A 19,095-nucleotide genomic window follows, 5' to 3' on the forward strand; every position below is an offset into this window, starting at 1 on the left:
CATGTTCACTCCCAATTTCAAATTAGGGTATCAAATTATCCCAATTCCATATTATACTTCATACTTGGAAGCAATCTTAACCCTGGATTTTAGCCTAATTCAGCTTCTTTAATCTCTTGTCATTATCCCTAGTTAGATAGGAGAGATGATCTTCAGCATGGTGTTAATTTGAATTCTCATATTATGGGAGTTTTATGTATGGTACAAAGACGGAAATGATAATCATCATCATGGTGATGAAAATTTTGAAGTAGATGCTGGTGAAGAAGATGTATTTGATATTGATGTTGATGCTGAGGATGACGAATTTGCACTAGAAGTTGCTCAATCGGCCTATAGAAGTGAGTGGCTTATGTAAGAACTCTCAGAGAGGCCAACTGAGTAAAGGAGATGGACCTAAGTTATAGAAGATTGAGGGGAAGGGGGATGAGGGTCACTTGCAGAGAGATAGAGAACGAGAGATACGAGAATAGACAGGGATGAAAGAGAGAGGAAAAAAATAACGAGGAAGATAAAGAACGAGAGGAAGAAAGCGAAAAATTAATTTTACCACCTTTTTGGTGATAAATTTTTTAAAGTATTCTTCCCACTTCTATTTTACCACTTGAAAATGATTTTCGCATTTTTTTGTCCAACTAAACGGCAGAAAATCGATTTTTCTGCAATAACAACTTTTTGATCCTAGTTTCGACGTAACAAACAAATCTTAAGGGAAGGGTAATTCTGAAAAGCAAAAGTTAAGTTAAAGCATCCCTAAAAAAGGGGTTGAAAATCATACTTGTCACGCATAGATGGACATATATTTATCCTGCTTTATATTCTTGCGACCCATATCATAAGTTATTGAAATCAGCCGAAAAAAAAAATCAAATTGTTGAACCAAAAATGAAGTTGTCGATTCTCCTGAGCAATGGAACGTCCCAAAATTTTTTTATCATGGAGGGTTTTTGTTTGGTTATGCTAGTTTTTACGATCTGGTGGTCTATTTGGAAGAAACATAATTACAAGATAGTGTTTTCTCCAATTGATTAGGTGTTACAAGTTTAAATTCTTCTATTATTTTTACTAGAATAGTTCCAGATCACGTTCTATATTTTACCTTTAACACATATTTCCCGCGCTTTTCAAAAAATTTGAAATCCAATATCTAGATATGTAGTTACCCAATTTCAATCTAACTCTTTAGATCTTCATCCTTGTAGTTTTGTCAATCTTGATCTTACAATTTTGTCTAAGAAACAATTTGTAGATAGATTCGAGAAAATGTTGGATCTGGAAAATTGCCTAATAATTACATATTTGGATTCACCTATTATTTTTACTATAATAGTTCTAAATCACGTTTTATATTTACTTTTAACACATCCCGCCCTTTTCAACAAATTTGAAACCTAATATTTGGATCTACAGTCACCAGATTTTGATCTAACTCTTTAGATCTTGATTTTCATAGTTTGTCAATTTTGATCTTACAAGTTTGTCTAAGAAATAATTTATATATCTAAAAAAATGTTAGATTTGGATAATTGACTAATAATTACAAGTTTAGATTCACCTATTATTTTTTTCTATAATAGTTTTAAATCACGTTTTATATTTTACCTTTAACACATATTTCCCGCGCTTTTCAACAAATATGAAATCCAATATTTGGATCTATAGTCACCAGATTTCGGTCTAACTCTTTAGATCTTAATTCTCATAGTTTTGTCAATCTCGATCTAACAAGTTTGCCTAAGAAATAATTTGTTGATAGATTCCAGAAAATGTTGGATCTGGATAATTGACTGATAATGACATGTTTAGATTCACCTATTATTTTACTAGAATAGTTTCAGATCACGTTTTATATTTTACTTTCAACACATATTTCAGGCGCTTTTCAAAAAATTTGAAATCCAATATCTGGATTTATAATCACCAAATTTTAATCTAACTCTTTAGATCTTAATCTCATAGATTTGTCAATCTAGATCGCCAATTTGCCCAAAAAAAAAATGAAATCTTCCGATTCAAATGTCTTTGACTATGACTAGTTAATTGACTTTGAAGAAATATTGTATGAGAAAATCTAGGAACAAATATAAAAAGGTTCAAGAGAGGAAGAAATGATTAAAGAATAGGAAAAGGGGAACAAGAAAATACTACCTGAAATCTCAGGGGGTAACTTGTGCTGGTATTGATGTGGGCGTCTTCCCCAATGCGTCTGCTGCCTCTCTTATTTGAGTTTCCGGGACAACTTAAAAGAACGTGAGAAGAAGAGGCTCACTAGGGTTTTTTATAACGTTACATTTATGGGTTGGTGACTTGGTGGAGAAGGGTCCACCATCCACTTGGCCGAATCGGAACCAAACCGAACCAACCCGATTGGTCTTCTGGCTGAACCACATGTAGCCTCACATGTTAGGTTTGGGTTCAACTCAAAACAAGCTAAAAGGTGACCCTTAGACCTTAGTTTAGTTTAAGCAGAACCAAAGCTCGCCTAAATTGGTCGGTCTTTTAGTTCATAGATTATAGGGTGAGACATGTTCTGATGGGGACTATATGGTGGATCATCTCCCTCTCTCTCTCTCGTGGGAAGTGGTATCTACCCTATAAATTACCTCTAACTGTCCCTAAATACTAATTGCCTATCAACAATTATTTTAGTGATTGTCTTATTGATATATCTCATGTTACATATATCAATTTAAAGATTGATCTGATTTAAGTTTATGGCGTTTCATTAATTCCTATTATGTATTGTTTACTTCCAAAGGTTTCAGTTCATTTGGAACACGATTTTTTGGAATATATGATGATCCACATATTACAGTAGTTAAACGGTTTTAACGGCCTACTGCATAACTGGCAACATCGTTAAGTTCAATTCATGCATGGACGCTACTGAGAACGTACTTCAAATGTGTGTGGATAAATAATTAATACGTAGAATTGTGTTCCAAAATAGAATTTAGAATAATCTTTTGGTTTTCAAGTAGTGACGTGAAACGGGTGGATCGAAAAAAAAAGTTTCTTCGCCTTATTACTTGATCGTTACTACATTTGCATAAGTTATAAAAACATAATATTCTATTTTGAAAATAAAAAATAATTCTTTTGGCCCTCTAAAGATGACCGTTCTCCAAAATGTCCCCGTAAAGATGACCAAATGTCTATGTAAAAATGATGAACTTCTATTTTAGCCCCTTTTTACATTTTGCTTTAGCCGACGATCCTTCTCAGGTGAACATAAAAAATAACGGATAGATAGAGAAGAATTTATGAAAAGAACGGTAAAAAGGTAAGCAAACAATCAACTCGTAAGGTTGATTTGTCACAAATGAGACCAAAATAAAAGTTTGGTCATCTTTAGAGCCATTTTATGTGAGTTTGACACATTAGAGCATCTCCAATGCAAGACTCAAATAGAAAAACTTAGAGTGCCACCTAGGATTTTTTGAGTTTTCTGTAAAAAATTCTCTCCAATGCAACACTCAATTTAGATCTCAAAATAATGTGGCATCATTTAATATTTAGATATCTCAAGAAGAAACTCAATATTTGAGATTTCTTTTGAGGATCTCAATTGGTCACTCAACATTAAAACCAAATCTAACCATCTAGGAAATGACACCTAAGTTATTTTTAGGTTTTTAGAGTGTTGCATTGGAAATGTCTTTTGAATTGAGGATCTCAACATTGACATCTAGGAAAGAGAAACTCAATTGAGCTTTGACACATAGGACTATTTGATTTTTTTTTGAGTTTTGCATTGGAGATGCTCTAAATAAAGGAAACAACATTTAATTCTATAATTGATTAAATAACAATTTTTGTGAATTCAATATGGATCAAATCCCACTTTATCATTACGAGACTTTATATACCAATTAACTTATGACTTATTATTTTGTTTAGTCTGCCCTTTCTAATCAGGGTGAAGTAAAATATACCTTTCTTTAGAGCATCTCCAATGGGACACTCTAATAAACACTCTAAAAATCTAGTTGTCAGGTGTCAAATAAAGATCCTCTTTCCTAGTGTCAATATAGAGACAATCTACATTTGTTTGGTCTCCAATGAAGATCTCTAAAATCTCTTACTTAATACACTTGTCCCTCTTCAATTTAATAGATAAAAAGTAGTTGAAAAAGCAAAGTTTTTTATTGGTTGGAATTATAAAGTAACACTTAGAGAGTCTCAAGTAGACACTCTCATTTTAGAGTTTCTCTCTCTAGACACTCTATAATAAATGTGTCCAACTCATAATAGAGTGTCTAACAAAGTGTTCCATTGGAGATGATTTTTTAACAAAAACCCCAAAAAGTCATACGTGGCACTCTAAGTGTTAGAGATTGAGTGTCCCATTGGAGATGCTCTTAATTTAACTATTTTTGATTTCAATGAAGATTTTCTAATTAATTAAGAAACTTAATTATAGACTTATCAATATAAGAAAATTATATATGATTTAATTAAAATCTAAGTAATTAAGGATATATCTTTATGCTATTAAATTTCAAATAAATCAACTCGATGATACCGCTCTGCCTCCAAACTTTCTGTCAAACTTCACATTTGCCCTCCTAATTTATAAATTTTAGATTCACCCCTTATGTTAGTGTTAGAAATAAAAGTTTGCGGAAGCTATCGAACCTATTCTAGAAATTGATCCGACTACGAAAATTAATCGAGAAGCTATGCCAAAATTAAATATGTAAACAGAAATCTAACGAGGTTCGGCCTAAAGCCTACGTCCTCGGGCGAACAAGAAATCTTTATTGAAGGATAGACGAAGACGACTCACACAACCCGCAAGTTCGTCCCAAGATGGTACCGTATAGAAATTAACCTTCTATACTAGATCTTCGACGACCGAGAACTTAAACACCGCTCAAAACTATGAACAAAATTTCTCTCTCACTTGCTCTCTCTTTAGCTCTCTCTAAAGAAGAGTTGTTGTGTTTTTTGTTGATGTTGTGTACAAAGCACTCAAACCTTTATTTAAATATATTATAAGCCGACCATAATAGGGACCAATTCAAGAAACCGCCTACAACTAAACCGCCTCCAATTGAAAATTGAAAACCGCCACAAGCCATCTTCTTTCTCAATTTGGAAACTGCCCTCTTACAGTTAGTGTTTCATCCAACTTTTCGGAGTTTTTCTTTGGTCTAAAGAATTACTTATATATCTTTATTTATCTCTTTAATTTATGTTCCGTCTCTTCTCTTATCAACGTTGCCTTACCATCTCCTGCTATTGTGTTTCTTTCATTCTCTCTTGTCTTTTTCATTAGACTTCAGTAAAGATAAATACAAGTTTCAACTTAAGAACAATCACATTCCCCCTCTATATATGAATTGGGATAGTCCTCTTCCATGAACGAAGGATATTCTCTCTTTCGTTAGAGAAAGTGATTGTTTCTCATCAGATTTTTTTCTATTTTAATAGAGAACTAGGGTTTACGGCATGAACAAGAGAACGAACATTTTATTTGTGGAAGAAGAGAGTGCAACAAGAAAAGAAATAGCTGAATTAGGGTAATAGGGACAAAAAATAACTCTAACAAAATTTGGACAAAACCCCAAGAGATGATGGTTTAATTTGAATTTACAAAAAAATATAGAGTGAAAAGTAATTGGTTACAAAATAATGGTTAGATCCTTGTGTAAATAGAAATAAAGGTTTGATCCCAAATTAGTTATGGCTTTTCCTTTCATTTGTGCTGATTGATAGCAAATGATAAATCTTCAATTATTTCTAATTTTAACCATGAAATTTTTGAAATCCTTATAAGCAGTGAACTATTTAACATTTATTTGGCAATAGAAATAATTTGTGATGATTGAAGTTATATATTGAGAAAACCCATTAATTAATATATCATTTGGACGGCTAGATATTTTCCTATAATTGTTTAGAAATATTGTTTACTTAAAATAGAGTCCAATTAAAAGGCAAATGGATGATTAAGAAAACAAATTTGCAGAATTAGGAAAATGGATGATTTAGAAATATTGTCCTATATGACCCCTGCATGGTCCTTTATTTTTCACAAAATGCCCATATGCCCATTTTTATATTATATTAAGGCTAGGTAATTTTACTTCCCAATATTACCCCTGCCTTTATCTTATCCTATTCAGATCGTCTCCTACTATAATCTTCATCACATAGATCATCATTCACAAAAATTCTACAGATTTATATTTCATCCCGTTCTTTATCCCACATTCATATTCATCTTCTTCCAAAATCTTTTTCTTTCTCCCATGAAACCTTCATCCAGATATGATATGGGTAAGAGAGTTGTCATTTCACTATAAGAGAAATCGCAATTTCACCCATATCTAGGTGAGGGTTTCATGAGAGATGAATATACGAGGGAGAGAGATTTTTGATCGAGGAGGAAATTTTGATTAGGATGAAATTAGAAAAAAAGAAAATGGTAGAGAACAAAAGTTTGTGAAAGTCCTTTTTTAAGGCAATGACGCAGAAGATGACAGAGATGAAGAAGGTGATTAAGATGATGATGATGACAGAGAGAAACGATAGATGACAAGATAAAAAGAAACCACAAATTTAGAAGGGGTCATTCTGGAAAGCCAAAACTTAATTTGACTACCGGAAAACATATTTGCAAAAAAGAATAGGGTTAATTCTATTTTGCCCCTTAAAGATGACCAACTGACCAAAATGACCCCCTAAAGATGTCCAGCTTCTAATTTGACCCCCTTTTTCATATTTCCGTCAATTAACTGTTAGTCAACTTTAACATCAGACTTTGTTTTTCTTTTTTACCCTTCTATTCAAGATTAATTACCTCATTGTCCTTGATCATTTTTATTGCCGGAAAATTGTCTCCGAGGGTTGGTCGGTCGGTCGGCCACCTGCCGGCGAACATAACTGATTTTTTTTCCTTAGCTTCTCTTCTTCTTCCACCAGAACCATCACCACCACCACTAAACTAGTTAAATAAATCTCTTATTCTCTTTCTTTGTCAAAAACCAGTTTATTCTTAAGAAATATATGGTAGAGATAAATTAATCTCTCTCTTTGTCTCTCAATCACTCTCTCTCTCTTACACAACCAAATTCAGATATGTGATTTGGTCCCAAATTTTTCTTGGATTTGGTTGAACTAAATTCCAGCGGCGATTTGGTTGAACCCTAAATCTCAGACGCGGGATTTTCATCAGAAGGGGTGATGATTCAAAATCATAGTTCAAGTTTACAGATTTTACCTTGGTGTGATGATCATGACGACGACGACTCCTATGATGATGCTACGATAACATCCATGGATGGATTTGAAGCAGATCGAGTTGTAGCAGGGAAGATAATATGAATGGATTCAATCAATTCAAGATTTCTGAGTTTGAAATTTGATTTTGGCTCAACCAAATTCCAGACGACCTAGAGAGAGAGAGAGAAAGGGGGGGAAAAAACATGATAAAATTCCCAAGAAATTGAAACAACAACATATCTCTTCAACTCCATTAAAATCACTATAACCAACAAATATTAAACTTCAATTCCACTAAAATCACTTTTCTTTACCTTCTTCAAACTCTAAAAATATCTCTTATTCGTTAGAACAACAAAACTCGATTTCAATCTTCAATCCAAATTTAAACCAACCCAAATTTAAACCAATCTGAATTGTGAAATGGAACACTTGATTGATGAACTAAGCATTTGATTCAACCGAATCCCACCCAGGTCTAGAGTGAGAGAGATGAGGTGATAAAGTGGTGGTGGTGGTGATGATGGAGGATTTCCACCCAAACCTCACAAATTTTGTCTGGGAGAGGGACTTCCACCCAAATTTCAGATTTAGGATTTAAGAGGATTTTGAATGAAAGATAAAAATGAAGAAAGATTGGAGAGAGAAAGGAGAACAGTAAAATCAAAAGAAAAGAGATATGATGAACTTAACCGAGGAACTTGTAGAGAGAGAAAAAAATTTTAGATAGAGAGAAGAAGATAAGGTTGTGTGGTTATGGGTGGAGGAAGATGATTCTTACATGAAGCAGAGAGAAAGTTAGGGGTTGGAAAAAAGATGTCAGAATTGAAAGGGAAAGAGAAATTGTTTGGAAAAAAAAAAGTTTTCTTTTTTTTATTCTGGTAGATGGGTCGCCGACGAGGTGTCTTCTCGTCGTCGCCGGCGATCCTACTCCGACCACTAAGAAAGAAAAGATAAATATGAAATAATATGTGAAAGCAGGGTACATACGGAAAAAACTTGTCAACTGTTAAAGTTGACTGAATTTGACTAACGGACAAACTCAAAAGGGGGCTATATTGGAAGCTGGTCATCTTTAGGGGGCCATTTTGGTGAGTTGGTCATCTTTAGGGGGCCAAAATAGAATTAACCCAAAAGAATAAAACCGGAAAAAGTATATAAGAGAATATGTGGGCATTTGTGGAATTATGCCAATAAACTAGGGGGTCAAAAAGAAAATAAGAAGAACCAAAATTAAAAAGGAGTTCCAAATTGTTCCACTTCCTAAATAAACGGATAATTAGATCGAATATATATTCTCGCCTTCTCGGAGATGGGCGGGAAATTAGAGGGAAATAGAAAATCTTCTTCCTTGTTTTCTATCGAAACCAAAATCACAGAAAACCAGTAGATAATTTTCTCATAATTCTCTTCCTTTCCTTCGTTTATTCTCCTTTCTTTCTGTGATTTTCCCGCCATATTTTCGCACTTAGAAAGATGTCTTCTGCTATTGAAAATGTTCTTCTAACAAGGCCAACTGTCACTATCTCCTATTCTGAACTCATAGTAAGTTTTAGTTTGATTCTGGGGTTTTGTTTATCTTTGATTTTGACTTTTTGGGTTTTGCTTATTTATTTAATTTGAATTCTGGGGTTTTGTTTATATTTGGTTTTTGATCATTTTTCAGGATAAGGATGCGGATTTGTCTATGAAGATTGAAGAAGGGTTTGGATCAAATGGGTTGGGAATTTTATCTATTTCAAACGTATGGTTGGTTCGAATTTCTCACTTAGATTTTGTTTTCCTTAATACTGATCAACAAAAATGGGTTGTTATTTGTGTTTATAATGAGTTCTTAAATAAGGATTTCGTTTTTGTTGGTAATGGAAAGGAAGGTTTTTGTAGCCCACAAGTGAACTTTGTGATTTTAAAGGAATTCAGTAATAGCTTTTGATGTACAAAGTTTAGGTTAGTAAATAAAATGGAGCAAGTATTTGTCGATTTTGGGGCCAACTTCTGGCTTAGATAGTTAATCACTCATTGGTTTTTCAATTAGGGTTTTTTCAGTTCATGCATCCAACAGAAAGTTTTTATTTAAAAAAACATTAGTTTACAGATCAAACTATATGTATCTACAAGAATAGATATGCCACGATTTTGAATCAAAGAACTTGTTGTTGGCGGTATAAATATTGTTTTGTGTACTTCTTGGGTCTTTATTTGGTGTAAACTTAGCTCCATATTTTGTTAATTGTAGTTTTTCCCACAACTTATTTTGTGATTCTCATTCTAAGTCTATGTTAACGATTTTTCGTGTTGGGTGTTTGTTAAAGAGAGAATAGGTTATTGTTTTCCATTTTCATTTTTCGCTGAAAAACCACTGAGATTCTTTTTTCTTCCTCCAGTATCCTTTATGAATTTGGTGCCAATTTCTTGTTTCTTTTATTATAGGTACCTGAACTTTCTTCTCTTCGCCAAAATCTTCTTCGTCTTGCTCCTAGGTATGAGTCTCTAGATTGATATGTAGAGTAGGTTTGTTCAGTTTTATAGGGGAAGTTGATGCACTCTTTTCTATTTAGATTAGCGGGCCTTCCTGAAGAAACGAAGAAGGAGCTTGAAGATCCTAACAGCCGGTAATTGGTTTTGCTTGAATAGCTTTCTGTTTTAGGCATTTATGGTGGCCTCTTATTTCTCAGTGTTCAATTTCAGTATTGGCGCTCCAATTTTACTATATTGGTCACAAAATTACCTATTATCATATCAGTATTCCAACTTTTTTTTCGTTCCCCGTTACAGTTATAATTTTGGGTGGAGTCATGGGAAGGAGACGCTTGAATCTGGTAAACCTGGTAAGTTCTTATGCCTCAACTTCGTAAGATTTACATTAATGAACTTTTGTTGAAGAATGAAGTCAAAGATATCCTTAACTAACACATTTAACAGTTAATATTTCTACGAATTATATACTATTAAAGAAAGGGAAAATGGTTATTTTATATGACAACTCCAACAACCTTTCGTATTGAGAAAAGTGACAGTGATTAATCCTTAATAATCTGGTAATTTTCGAAAGACTTGTCAAAGTGATGCTATGACGCTTGCCACTAAATGTCGTGTTGAAATATGAGTTTCAATAATCCAATTTACGTGTTTTGTTTCTTCGCAAAAATGGAGAATTGAAATAAATATGTTTTTCCTCTCCTGGTTAGTTAATCTATCCTATGGTTTGAAGGCATTTACGCTTGAGCTCTGCTTTGTTGGTTCCTTTATTCCAAGTCGCAGATTTACTTTGTTGTGTTTACCAGCATCTCTTGCTTTCAACTCTGCAGATATGATGAAAGGTTCTTACTATGCAAATCCAGTGTTAGACTCACCTACAACGGATGATTATCTTATCCGGAGGTAATATAATGTTGCATATGTTTGACTTTGTGAATTTTCGTTGAAACATAGTGGGCCATTTCTCAAAGTGCTTCCCGTTAAGATTTCTTCTACGGGCCTATATTCTTTTTCATGTTGACTGTCTTTATACTTTTATACTTTATTATAAGAACAATATTCATTTAGTTCGCTTTGTTAGTTCAATAGCTATCTATATTAGGTTATTAGTGAATCCTGACAGTATCTAAAGCTTCAATTCTCAGTTACTCCTTTGTCATCTTCCTTGTCCGAATTCTAGGCTTAGGAGCATTTTTCAACAATACAAAGGCTTACTGTGGGTACAATTAATTTTAGTCAACTTTCTATTTACCTTTCTTCTGTGAGAACACAATCCCCAATTACTGAACCCGAACACAGAAAACAAGTAAAGGGAGAAAGTATATATAAAATGCATCCACACCCTTGTGCCTGTTGCATCTCCTTTTCATAATCCAAACGTGTTTGCTAGTTCTATCTTCTTTTCTGTTTTGCTTTCTTGATTTGGTAAATGTGTTGATAAGTAAGAGTTCCCACTTGTGTGTATGTACATGTTATTTGTTGTATGGATGGTTAATTATTTTGCTTGGGAATCTGGATTTTTGCGCTTCTTTTCATTTTTATATTTTACTTTTGTATATCAAGAGTAGGATAGTTTCCGAATGAGTAACAATGATTCTTTCATACGCATAAATGGTAGTACTTATTATGTATACATTTGTGCATATGCCAAGATTGTATGATATGAATATTGTTTCTCTTATGTCCAGGTATCCATCTTATTGTCAGCCAAATATATGGCCTAATAACGCTTTGCCAGAACTCGAAGGAGGTATGTCCACATCACCATTAGCAAATGTCTTCGTTTGGTTTCTCCGGTGATGACTTTAAATCGACCACACCAATTCATCTGTATTTCTATTTCTTTAGTATTTTGAGATGTTTAATTCTAAGTGGGAAGTGCCTCAGGATGTTTCTTTTCGAATGTTATCGTTTTTTCAACTAACCAAAGTTGTTATGTCGTTGGTAATTATGCAGCTTTCAAAGCTCTTGGGAAGCTGATGGTGGAAGTTGGTCTGATGTTGGCATATCATTGCGACCGATACGGTATGTAATCACCATCTTACAGATAATATTTTACATAGTTGTATCGATATGGATAGAGCTGATTCTCAATGTATTAAGAGCAGATTGGGAAAGCCGAAGTGCGTAAGTCCTGACTAATCATTAATATCCAATAAAAACTTACAGAAAAACAAAAGAAACACCACTTAGATTGTATATGGTTCTCATAAAACCCCAACAGGATCTAGTCTACTGAAATAACGACAAGTCGACAAGCACTTCAAACTATGATCTGGAACCCTGTACAGGGCAATAAAAATAGCAAACACCATGCCTGATTTGATTTCAGTCATAACTTTGTCTGTTGCTTGATTTCTTAACTCATCATTGTAGTTGCGTGATAGAATTTTTCTGCAGTTTTCCATTCATTCAAGGTGCGCTTTTGAGTTATACCACTCATTCACTCAATTATCTTTAACAGTATCCAAGTGTGCAACATTGAACGAAGACGAAAGCCTTGAGAAGATACTTTTGCGTTCTCGAAGCCACAAAAGTCGCCTATTATATTATTATCCAGCACAGGAAAGGTGATTATCGACTAATATATTCTATTATATAATCTTTATCTATATTAGTTAGTATTGCATAGAGTTTGTTCTTTGTTTTTTGTTCAGACTGATACTTGATCTTATCACAGTAATGATCGTTGATTAATAATCTTGATCTTAAAAGAAAGATCAAGTCATGAATAAAGGCTGATCAATTCAAGTATTTCTGAAACCTATTTGAGAAATAAATAGCTTATTTTTCAGTGATTCTACCGAGGATGCTAGCAACATGTCTTCATGGTGCGGATGGCATACAGATCATGGCTCTCTCACAGGTTAAACCCATGTTTCCTTTTTTTCTTTTGTTATTTTCAACTAAAATTAGTAAAACAGAAAGATAGCTAATATATTTAACCGTCTTTCTTAGATCTGTTTTTAAGTTGAAAACATTTTAATTTTCATCCAATATGTTATTTCTTTAGGGATAATTCAGCACTTCATATAATCGTTTTGGAGAGGTATTGAGTTTGTGTTGAATTCCTCGTGCAGGTCTTACATGTGCCATTTTTACAAGAGATGGTGTTGAAATACCTTGCCCTGATAAATCTGCCGGCCTCTATGTCAGAACTCGCGCTGATCAGATAGTGAAAGTATACCTTCTCTCTCTTGACACTTTAGTAACGAGATACCCGATATTTGGAGCCCTTAATGCTCCGCTAGTGTTCATTGATCATCGCATGATCGATACTTTATTTTCTGATTATTTAAGTGGGTTTGCTGTTTCTCGATTACAACTAAAAAACTTATTAGAAGTTCAAATTTGTACCAGATACACGTATAAGATGATCATCGATCTCTGATCTTATTTTTCTACATATTTTGCTTGAGGAACAATCTCAATCAAACATAATCAACTCAGGTTAATCTATAATGTTGATCTTGTTGGTAAAAGATTGTGAAATCTAGCCATACCTGCTATGAAGATGATGAACGTTACAGTTGATAAATATTCAATATAAATGGTTTCTAGGATCTACTTCTAGTATTTGATTCTGCATGCATGGATTTGATTGGAATATGAAATGACGGAAAAGTAGGAGTATTTGCCGATTCATCTCCATAATTTTGATGTGATAAACTTTTTATTCGTGGAGAAGTACTTAACTCCACCATATCTTTAGGTTATCTTTGGGAAAGATGAAATCGCTTACCAAATTGGTGAAACAACTGAAATTCTCTCCGGTGGTCGTCTTTGTGCAACTCCACATTGTGTTCGGGTACTTGCCTCTAATGATCTTATCGTTTTTTCAGTAACATTTTGTGATCCATACTTTTATGCAAAAATATCATCATTGTTGTTTGTTAGGCACCTAAAGGAGAGGATGCTCTTGGTGTCGACCGCTCTACTTTTGCAACCTTCATGCAACCTGACTGGTACGCTCACAAACATAATCTCTTAAAGTTGTTATGTACATCGCTGCAGACTACCCAAGTACCCATGTTTCCTCTCCTCAACTATTTTGCGATATACTAACACTCTGCACTCTATCAGGGACGAAAATCTTAAATTTCCAAGTGAAGTGCATCTACATAAGGAGGTAAGTTCCTGAATCTGTATTGACTATTGACACCTTATCATTATATCGTTTTTGAGCATTCAGCCGAACAAACCTAAAACTTGGGCTCGTTTTAATCAAAGAGAAGGAAATTGATTTTCATATATGTTGAATCTACGTAGTTGGGGACGGGGTTAGCTCGTTCGAGATGGGCTGATCTCTGGTACGGCCGATCTGGCCGAGTATCTCTGCCGAGCTTTCACAAACTCTATTATATACACATATATTCACCCAAGTTACTCGGGTAGATCAACCAATCCCAACTACTTTGAGTTGATTATAATGTTTTACTGAATCTGTTATTCTGTTTCAACAGTTAAGCCCGCCGAGTGGAACACTTACGTTTGGGCAGTATTCAGAGAAGCTCCTCGATAAGTATTATGACCAAAATTCTTAAGTGTTCGATATCATTTTTATGAACTGAACATAAATTATGGACTACAAAATCAATAAAAGTTAAACTTTAACATGCTAAGCTTGATCTTCCTTGCTAATAATTGCTTGTTTTTTATTTTTGTGAACTTTGGATGACCCAATCTGCATAAGTTTTTTGGTTTTTACAAATTTTCATTTCGAATCCAGAACTGTAAATGCTGATGGTGGATGAAGATCCATTTTAAAACAGCTAACTCAGTTAATTGGTATGCTCAACCTAGTGTGGCCGGGCCCGAAAGCAAAAATATACCTAGTGTGGCCGTGTCCGAAAGCTGCCCAACCCAGAGAAAATTGTAAAAATAACTTGGTTTTTTTATTGCAAGTAAAAATAACTCAGTTAATTGGTATGCTGTAAGTTTATTATCTTTTGACCCCATCCTCCCAAGTCCCATCCCCATATCTTGTCCCTCATCCTCCTAAGCCCCATCTCTATATTTTTTTAGGGTTAGTTTTATTTTGGCTTTGTGCGATCAAAATGTCTTTGGGAACAGTAGATCGAGAAACTTGGCTAGGCATTGCTCGAATTACCTCTGACTACTTTCATATTCAGATTATTAACAAACATCTCAGGAGGTTTTCTTTTTTGTTGAAAGAACATCTCACGAGGTTGGTTCATCTACTATGTTAATCCATCAATTGCTACCCATATGGCTTTAACCTCTCGATCGCTGTCAAACGTTGTGTTTCTAGCTTTGTTTCTACCATTGAATCAAGAGAAGTTTTATTCAGATGTCAATTGACACATGGAAAAACTTGATAAAATTTTAGAACGTCCCCTAAAACTCCCAAAAGTTAAAAAACTCTCAAAGATACAAAAACTATTGAAATTTTATTATCTAAATTGAATTTTTTTTTTTTTTTTTTGTAATGGTAAGCGGGATTTAAGGGCCCCCTAAACAAAACCTATAATAGTTACAAGCATTGCAACCATAAGGAGCAACAATCCCACAAACAACAGAACAAAATTACAAAGAAATCAAGTAGCCTTAGGCCAATGTCTTCGTAATCTAATCACCCCTTCACGATCCTCCTTCAGAATGATTAGCAACTCTGAAGGCAAGTGCATAACATCAAGGAGCACTGTACCCGTAGTCTTCATCTTAGAGAGATAATCAGTAGCCTGATTAACCTCCCTATAAGTGTGGTTACAACTGCACTCTTTAAAACCCAACATAAGAGTCGTAATATCCTCCAACAAGCTCTTGATTCGCCAAGAAACAGCACCATTATGAGTCTTCAAAACAGCAACCACAACAGTAGAATCAGTTGCAATAGCCTCTAAATTGAATATTTAAAACTTGTAGAAGAAAAGTGATTAGAGTTTAGTGGAAGCGAAAGCTGTTATAAGAAAACATTGTTTTACATTTACTGTTCGAATTTCATGTAATTCCAATTTTGGTTTATTTATTTTTCTTTATTTTTGTGATGCATCAATCCTACATGATGGACAATGGCCCACCTTTTTCAAAAGGGTGTAATTCTTTGAGAATGTCCGACCAACAAAAAGTAAGATATCATATCATATCCACATATGCAACCTCCATAACTTTAAGGTTTTAACTAGAAGAGTATGTATATTCTTTAACAAGAAAAAGAAGCCTATGTATATATATATATATTTATATATATATATGTATAAAGTACTGCATAAAATGTTATCAATACCACTTTCATGGGTTCAATCTTGCAACAAGAAAAAAGTTTCATTAGTTCAATCTCACTCATTTGCCCTGATTGGTGGCACTGGGTCTTGTAAAGAAATCCAATACAATAATAAAGGCTATGGTTTTAGCCATCTAAGGGAGATTTGAGGGAATATCGACTTCGTCAATCAAAATTGACTTCTTCAATCTGACGATTAGATGCAGGAGATATTTTATTTTTGAGTTAATTCTTATATGGCCCCTTATTTTGTGACCAGCTTTCTTTATGGTCCCTTTTTTTTCGTAAATTCAAATATGGCCCCCTTTTTTGAGGTAAATGTCCTGATTACCCTTCTTATTAATATTTTTTCAACATAAAAAAAAAAAAACTTGAATTCCACCTCACTTCCTACTCCCCCACACATATCTCTCCACATCATCTCTCTCTCTCTCCATCTCACCTCTCTCTCCAACTCACCTCTTTCTCTCTCTCCAACTCATCTCTCTCTCTAACTCATCTCTCTCTCTAACTCACCTCTCTCTCTCTCTCCAAGTCACTCCTTCTTCTCCGTCGAAGGTCGCCGGCCGGAAAATTTTCCGGTCGGCGACCTTAAAAAAAAAAAAAAAAAAAAATTTACCCTCATCTCTCTCTCTAGAAACTCCGGCGAAGGAGTTTCCCCTTCGCCGGAGTTTCTAGAGAGAGAGAAAAGAGGTAAAAATATATATATATTTTTTTTAAGGTCGCCGACCGGAAAATTTCCGACCGGCGACCTTCGTCGGAGAAGAAGAAGTGACTTGGAGAGAGAGAGAGGTGAGTTAGAGAGAAAGATGAGTTGGAGAGAGAGAAAGAGGTGAGTTGGAGAGAGAGATGATGTGGAGAGATATGTGTGGGGGAGTAGGAAGTGAGGTGGAATTCAAGTTTTTTTTTTTTTATGTTGAAAAAATATTAATAAGAAGGGTAATCAGGACATTTACCTCAAAAAAGGGGGCCATATTTGAATTTACGAAAAAAAGGGGGTCATAAAGGAAGCTGGTCACAAAGTAGGGGGTCATATAGGAATTAACTCTTTATTTTAGCCTAAAAATAAATCTGATTGCTTTTTTAGCCCTTTATTTTGATCTTCATCTCACCTCTTTCTACAAATTACACCACCACAACCATAAGTTACGACCACCACCACCGTCCTATTTTCTTTCCTCCTCTTCCTCTCTTTCTCTCTCAATTTCTCATCCACTCCCTCTCTTTCTCTCTCAATTTCTCATCCACTCCCTCTCTTTCTCTCTCTTAAAACCCAACAGATTTGATGGTTCATCTTCTCGGCGAGTTGAAGAAAATAAACCCTCTTCTTTGTTGGGGTTTTTAGAGAGAAAGATAAGGAAAAGATGACAAAAAGTTAAAGGAAGAAAACAAGAAGAAGAAGGGAGAGAGAGAGAGTGAAAGAGGACATAGAGAATAAAATGGTGATGGTGGTTGTAGTTGGAAATTCTGGTGGTGGTGGTGGTCGGAATTTTTCGGTGGAGGTGAGATGAATATAAAGGGGTAATTTACAGCTGTAAGACTTATTTTTAGACCAAAAATAAATATACCTCCTAAGTCAATCTTAATTGACTACGTCCTTATTCTCTAGAGACTATTTTGGATGCTCCAAAGTTGTTGTCATGTTAAATCGTGGCCCCAAAGCCACGACCATATTAAATTGTTGTACCAAATCCTACCGTACGACACCAACCAATAACACTGCCATCAAGATCACAACCTTTGTAAAGTAAATTTGAACAATAAAAGGATTCTAAGCAAGTTAATGGGTGAATTTGAAATTCATAGTTTTGGTGTTCTAAATAGAGAGGTTGGGTCTAGTATTTGTTAGAAGTGGAATCGATTTTGAGTCGGTTAGACTCGTCAAACTCGATATACACACAATTGCGTTTGAGTCTTCGAGTAGGGCCAATAATTACTTAAATCCTATTTCGGATGAATGAAACATTGTTGCTCAAATTTTTGGATTAAAAAAAGGTCTCTCATGGACATTAGATTAGATCTAATGAATGCTAAGAGGAATTGGTTGTAAACTCGATGTCTAACTCGCATTTCTGGTGGAAGTCATGATGATATGACGCTCCAGGTTGATGTCTTCAAAGTGATTCTAAAGTTTGTTAAGATTTAATGGGTGTTCAAAGTGGATATCAAAGTCCGGCTTCCTTCCACCTTGGGCACTTTCCGGACACACTCGAAGATCTAACAACATATGTTTGTTAGCCTATGGTCTTGAAGGTCTAAACATGAATTCGCAACCTACCAAGAATTTGAAGGAAACATCACATTTCTTTACAAGCTGTAACGTTCACAGACACGCCCCTAATGGCAACAATTGTGTCCCAAAGATATGCATCTATTCAATTCCATTAAATAGGGCTCATTTCAACTCCAAATTTAATTCTGTTTTTCAAAGCATTAAGCACCAGTCTGAGTTTGTTGTGAAGGGTCAGATGGACAAAATTTTTGGGAAATTTATAAAAGCAAGTTCTGTTTGAATCAAAATAGAGGCTAGCCTACTTTCATGTTAGGTTGTTTTTTTATTAGACATACTCTACATACTACCAGGGACGGATCCAAGGAGTGCCAAGGTGTGCGGCCGCACCCCCTACATCTACCACCCAAAAAATGTTAATAGTCATTTTAAAATTGAAGTTTTTTTGCTACGGTTCTCATTCGCAGCAAATGAACAAAATCCATAGCGAATGAATGAAATTCCATAGCAAATGATCTTCAGCTATGGCATATAGCTCCTAACCAATACTAACATTGCAAATGGCTTTAACTACAAACTTTTGGTTAAGGAGTAATTTACAACTGAAAAATAGACTCTTTGTTATGACTTTGGTCGTGACAAAAGGTCATATTAATATAATCAATGTTTTTTTATCGAAATTAACAATGCATCAACTTTACTAACATTTCAAAACATAAACTCTCATGGAGGTAAATTGCGTTTATAGTTTTTGATATGTTAATATTCTTAACGTATATAAATATTTTGTGTTTGTGTGTTTTGCAAAAAAAAAAAAAAAAAAAAGTTTAGGTATATAATTTCCCTTCCTCTGAGTCAGAAATTTTAAATTCATCCCTATAATTCTAAACTTGGGGGCACCTAACAATTCACC

The 19,095-nt window shown here is 34.5% G+C and overlaps 1 protein-coding gene across 1 annotated transcript; it reads left to right on the plus strand.

Moving 5' to 3' along the window:
* The first annotated feature begins 8,488 nt into the window (after positions 1 to 8,488).
* On the plus strand, positions 8,489 to 14,330 carry LOC147539693 (2-oxoglutarate (2OG) and Fe(II)-dependent oxygenase superfamily protein). Its single transcript, XM_086643859.1, has 15 exons — positions 8,489 to 8,775; positions 8,897 to 8,974; positions 9,661 to 9,710; positions 9,789 to 9,842; positions 10,006 to 10,058; positions 10,539 to 10,611; positions 11,397 to 11,458; positions 11,665 to 11,733; positions 12,173 to 12,278; positions 12,504 to 12,574; positions 12,789 to 12,889; positions 13,421 to 13,516; positions 13,606 to 13,673; positions 13,792 to 13,837; positions 14,172 to 14,330. Exons 1-15 carry the CDS (start codon positions 8,707 to 8,709, stop codon positions 14,250 to 14,252), a joined length of 1,077 nt encoding a protein of 358 aa, XP_086499985.1. The 5' UTR covers positions 8,489 to 8,706; the 3' UTR covers positions 14,253 to 14,330.
* Positions 14,331 to 19,095: the final 4,765 nt, after the last annotated feature.

The sequence above is a fragment of the Eschscholzia californica genome, unplaced genomic scaffold (assembly GCF_041429995.1).
Source record: "Eschscholzia californica isolate CP2 unplaced genomic scaffold, dmEscCali1.0.p SCAF_5, whole genome shotgun sequence".
NCBI classification, from domain to species: domain Eukaryota; kingdom Viridiplantae; phylum Streptophyta; class Magnoliopsida; order Ranunculales; family Papaveraceae; genus Eschscholzia; species Eschscholzia californica.

Excerpts from the sequence above, each read along its gene's own strand:
- LOC147539693 (XM_086643859.1), top strand. The coding sequence starts at position 8,707 with ATGTCTTCTGCTATTGAAAATGTTCTTCTAACAAGGCCAACTGTCACT. Across the intron at positions 8,776-8,896 it reads TCTCCTATTCTGAACTCATA|GATAAGGATGCGGATTTGTC; the intron begins GTAAGTTTTAGT and ends ATCATTTTTCAG. Across the intron at positions 13,838-14,171 it reads AAGTGCATCTACATAAGGAG|TTAAGCCCGCCGAGTGGAAC; the intron begins GTAAGTTCCTGA and ends CTGTTTCAACAG.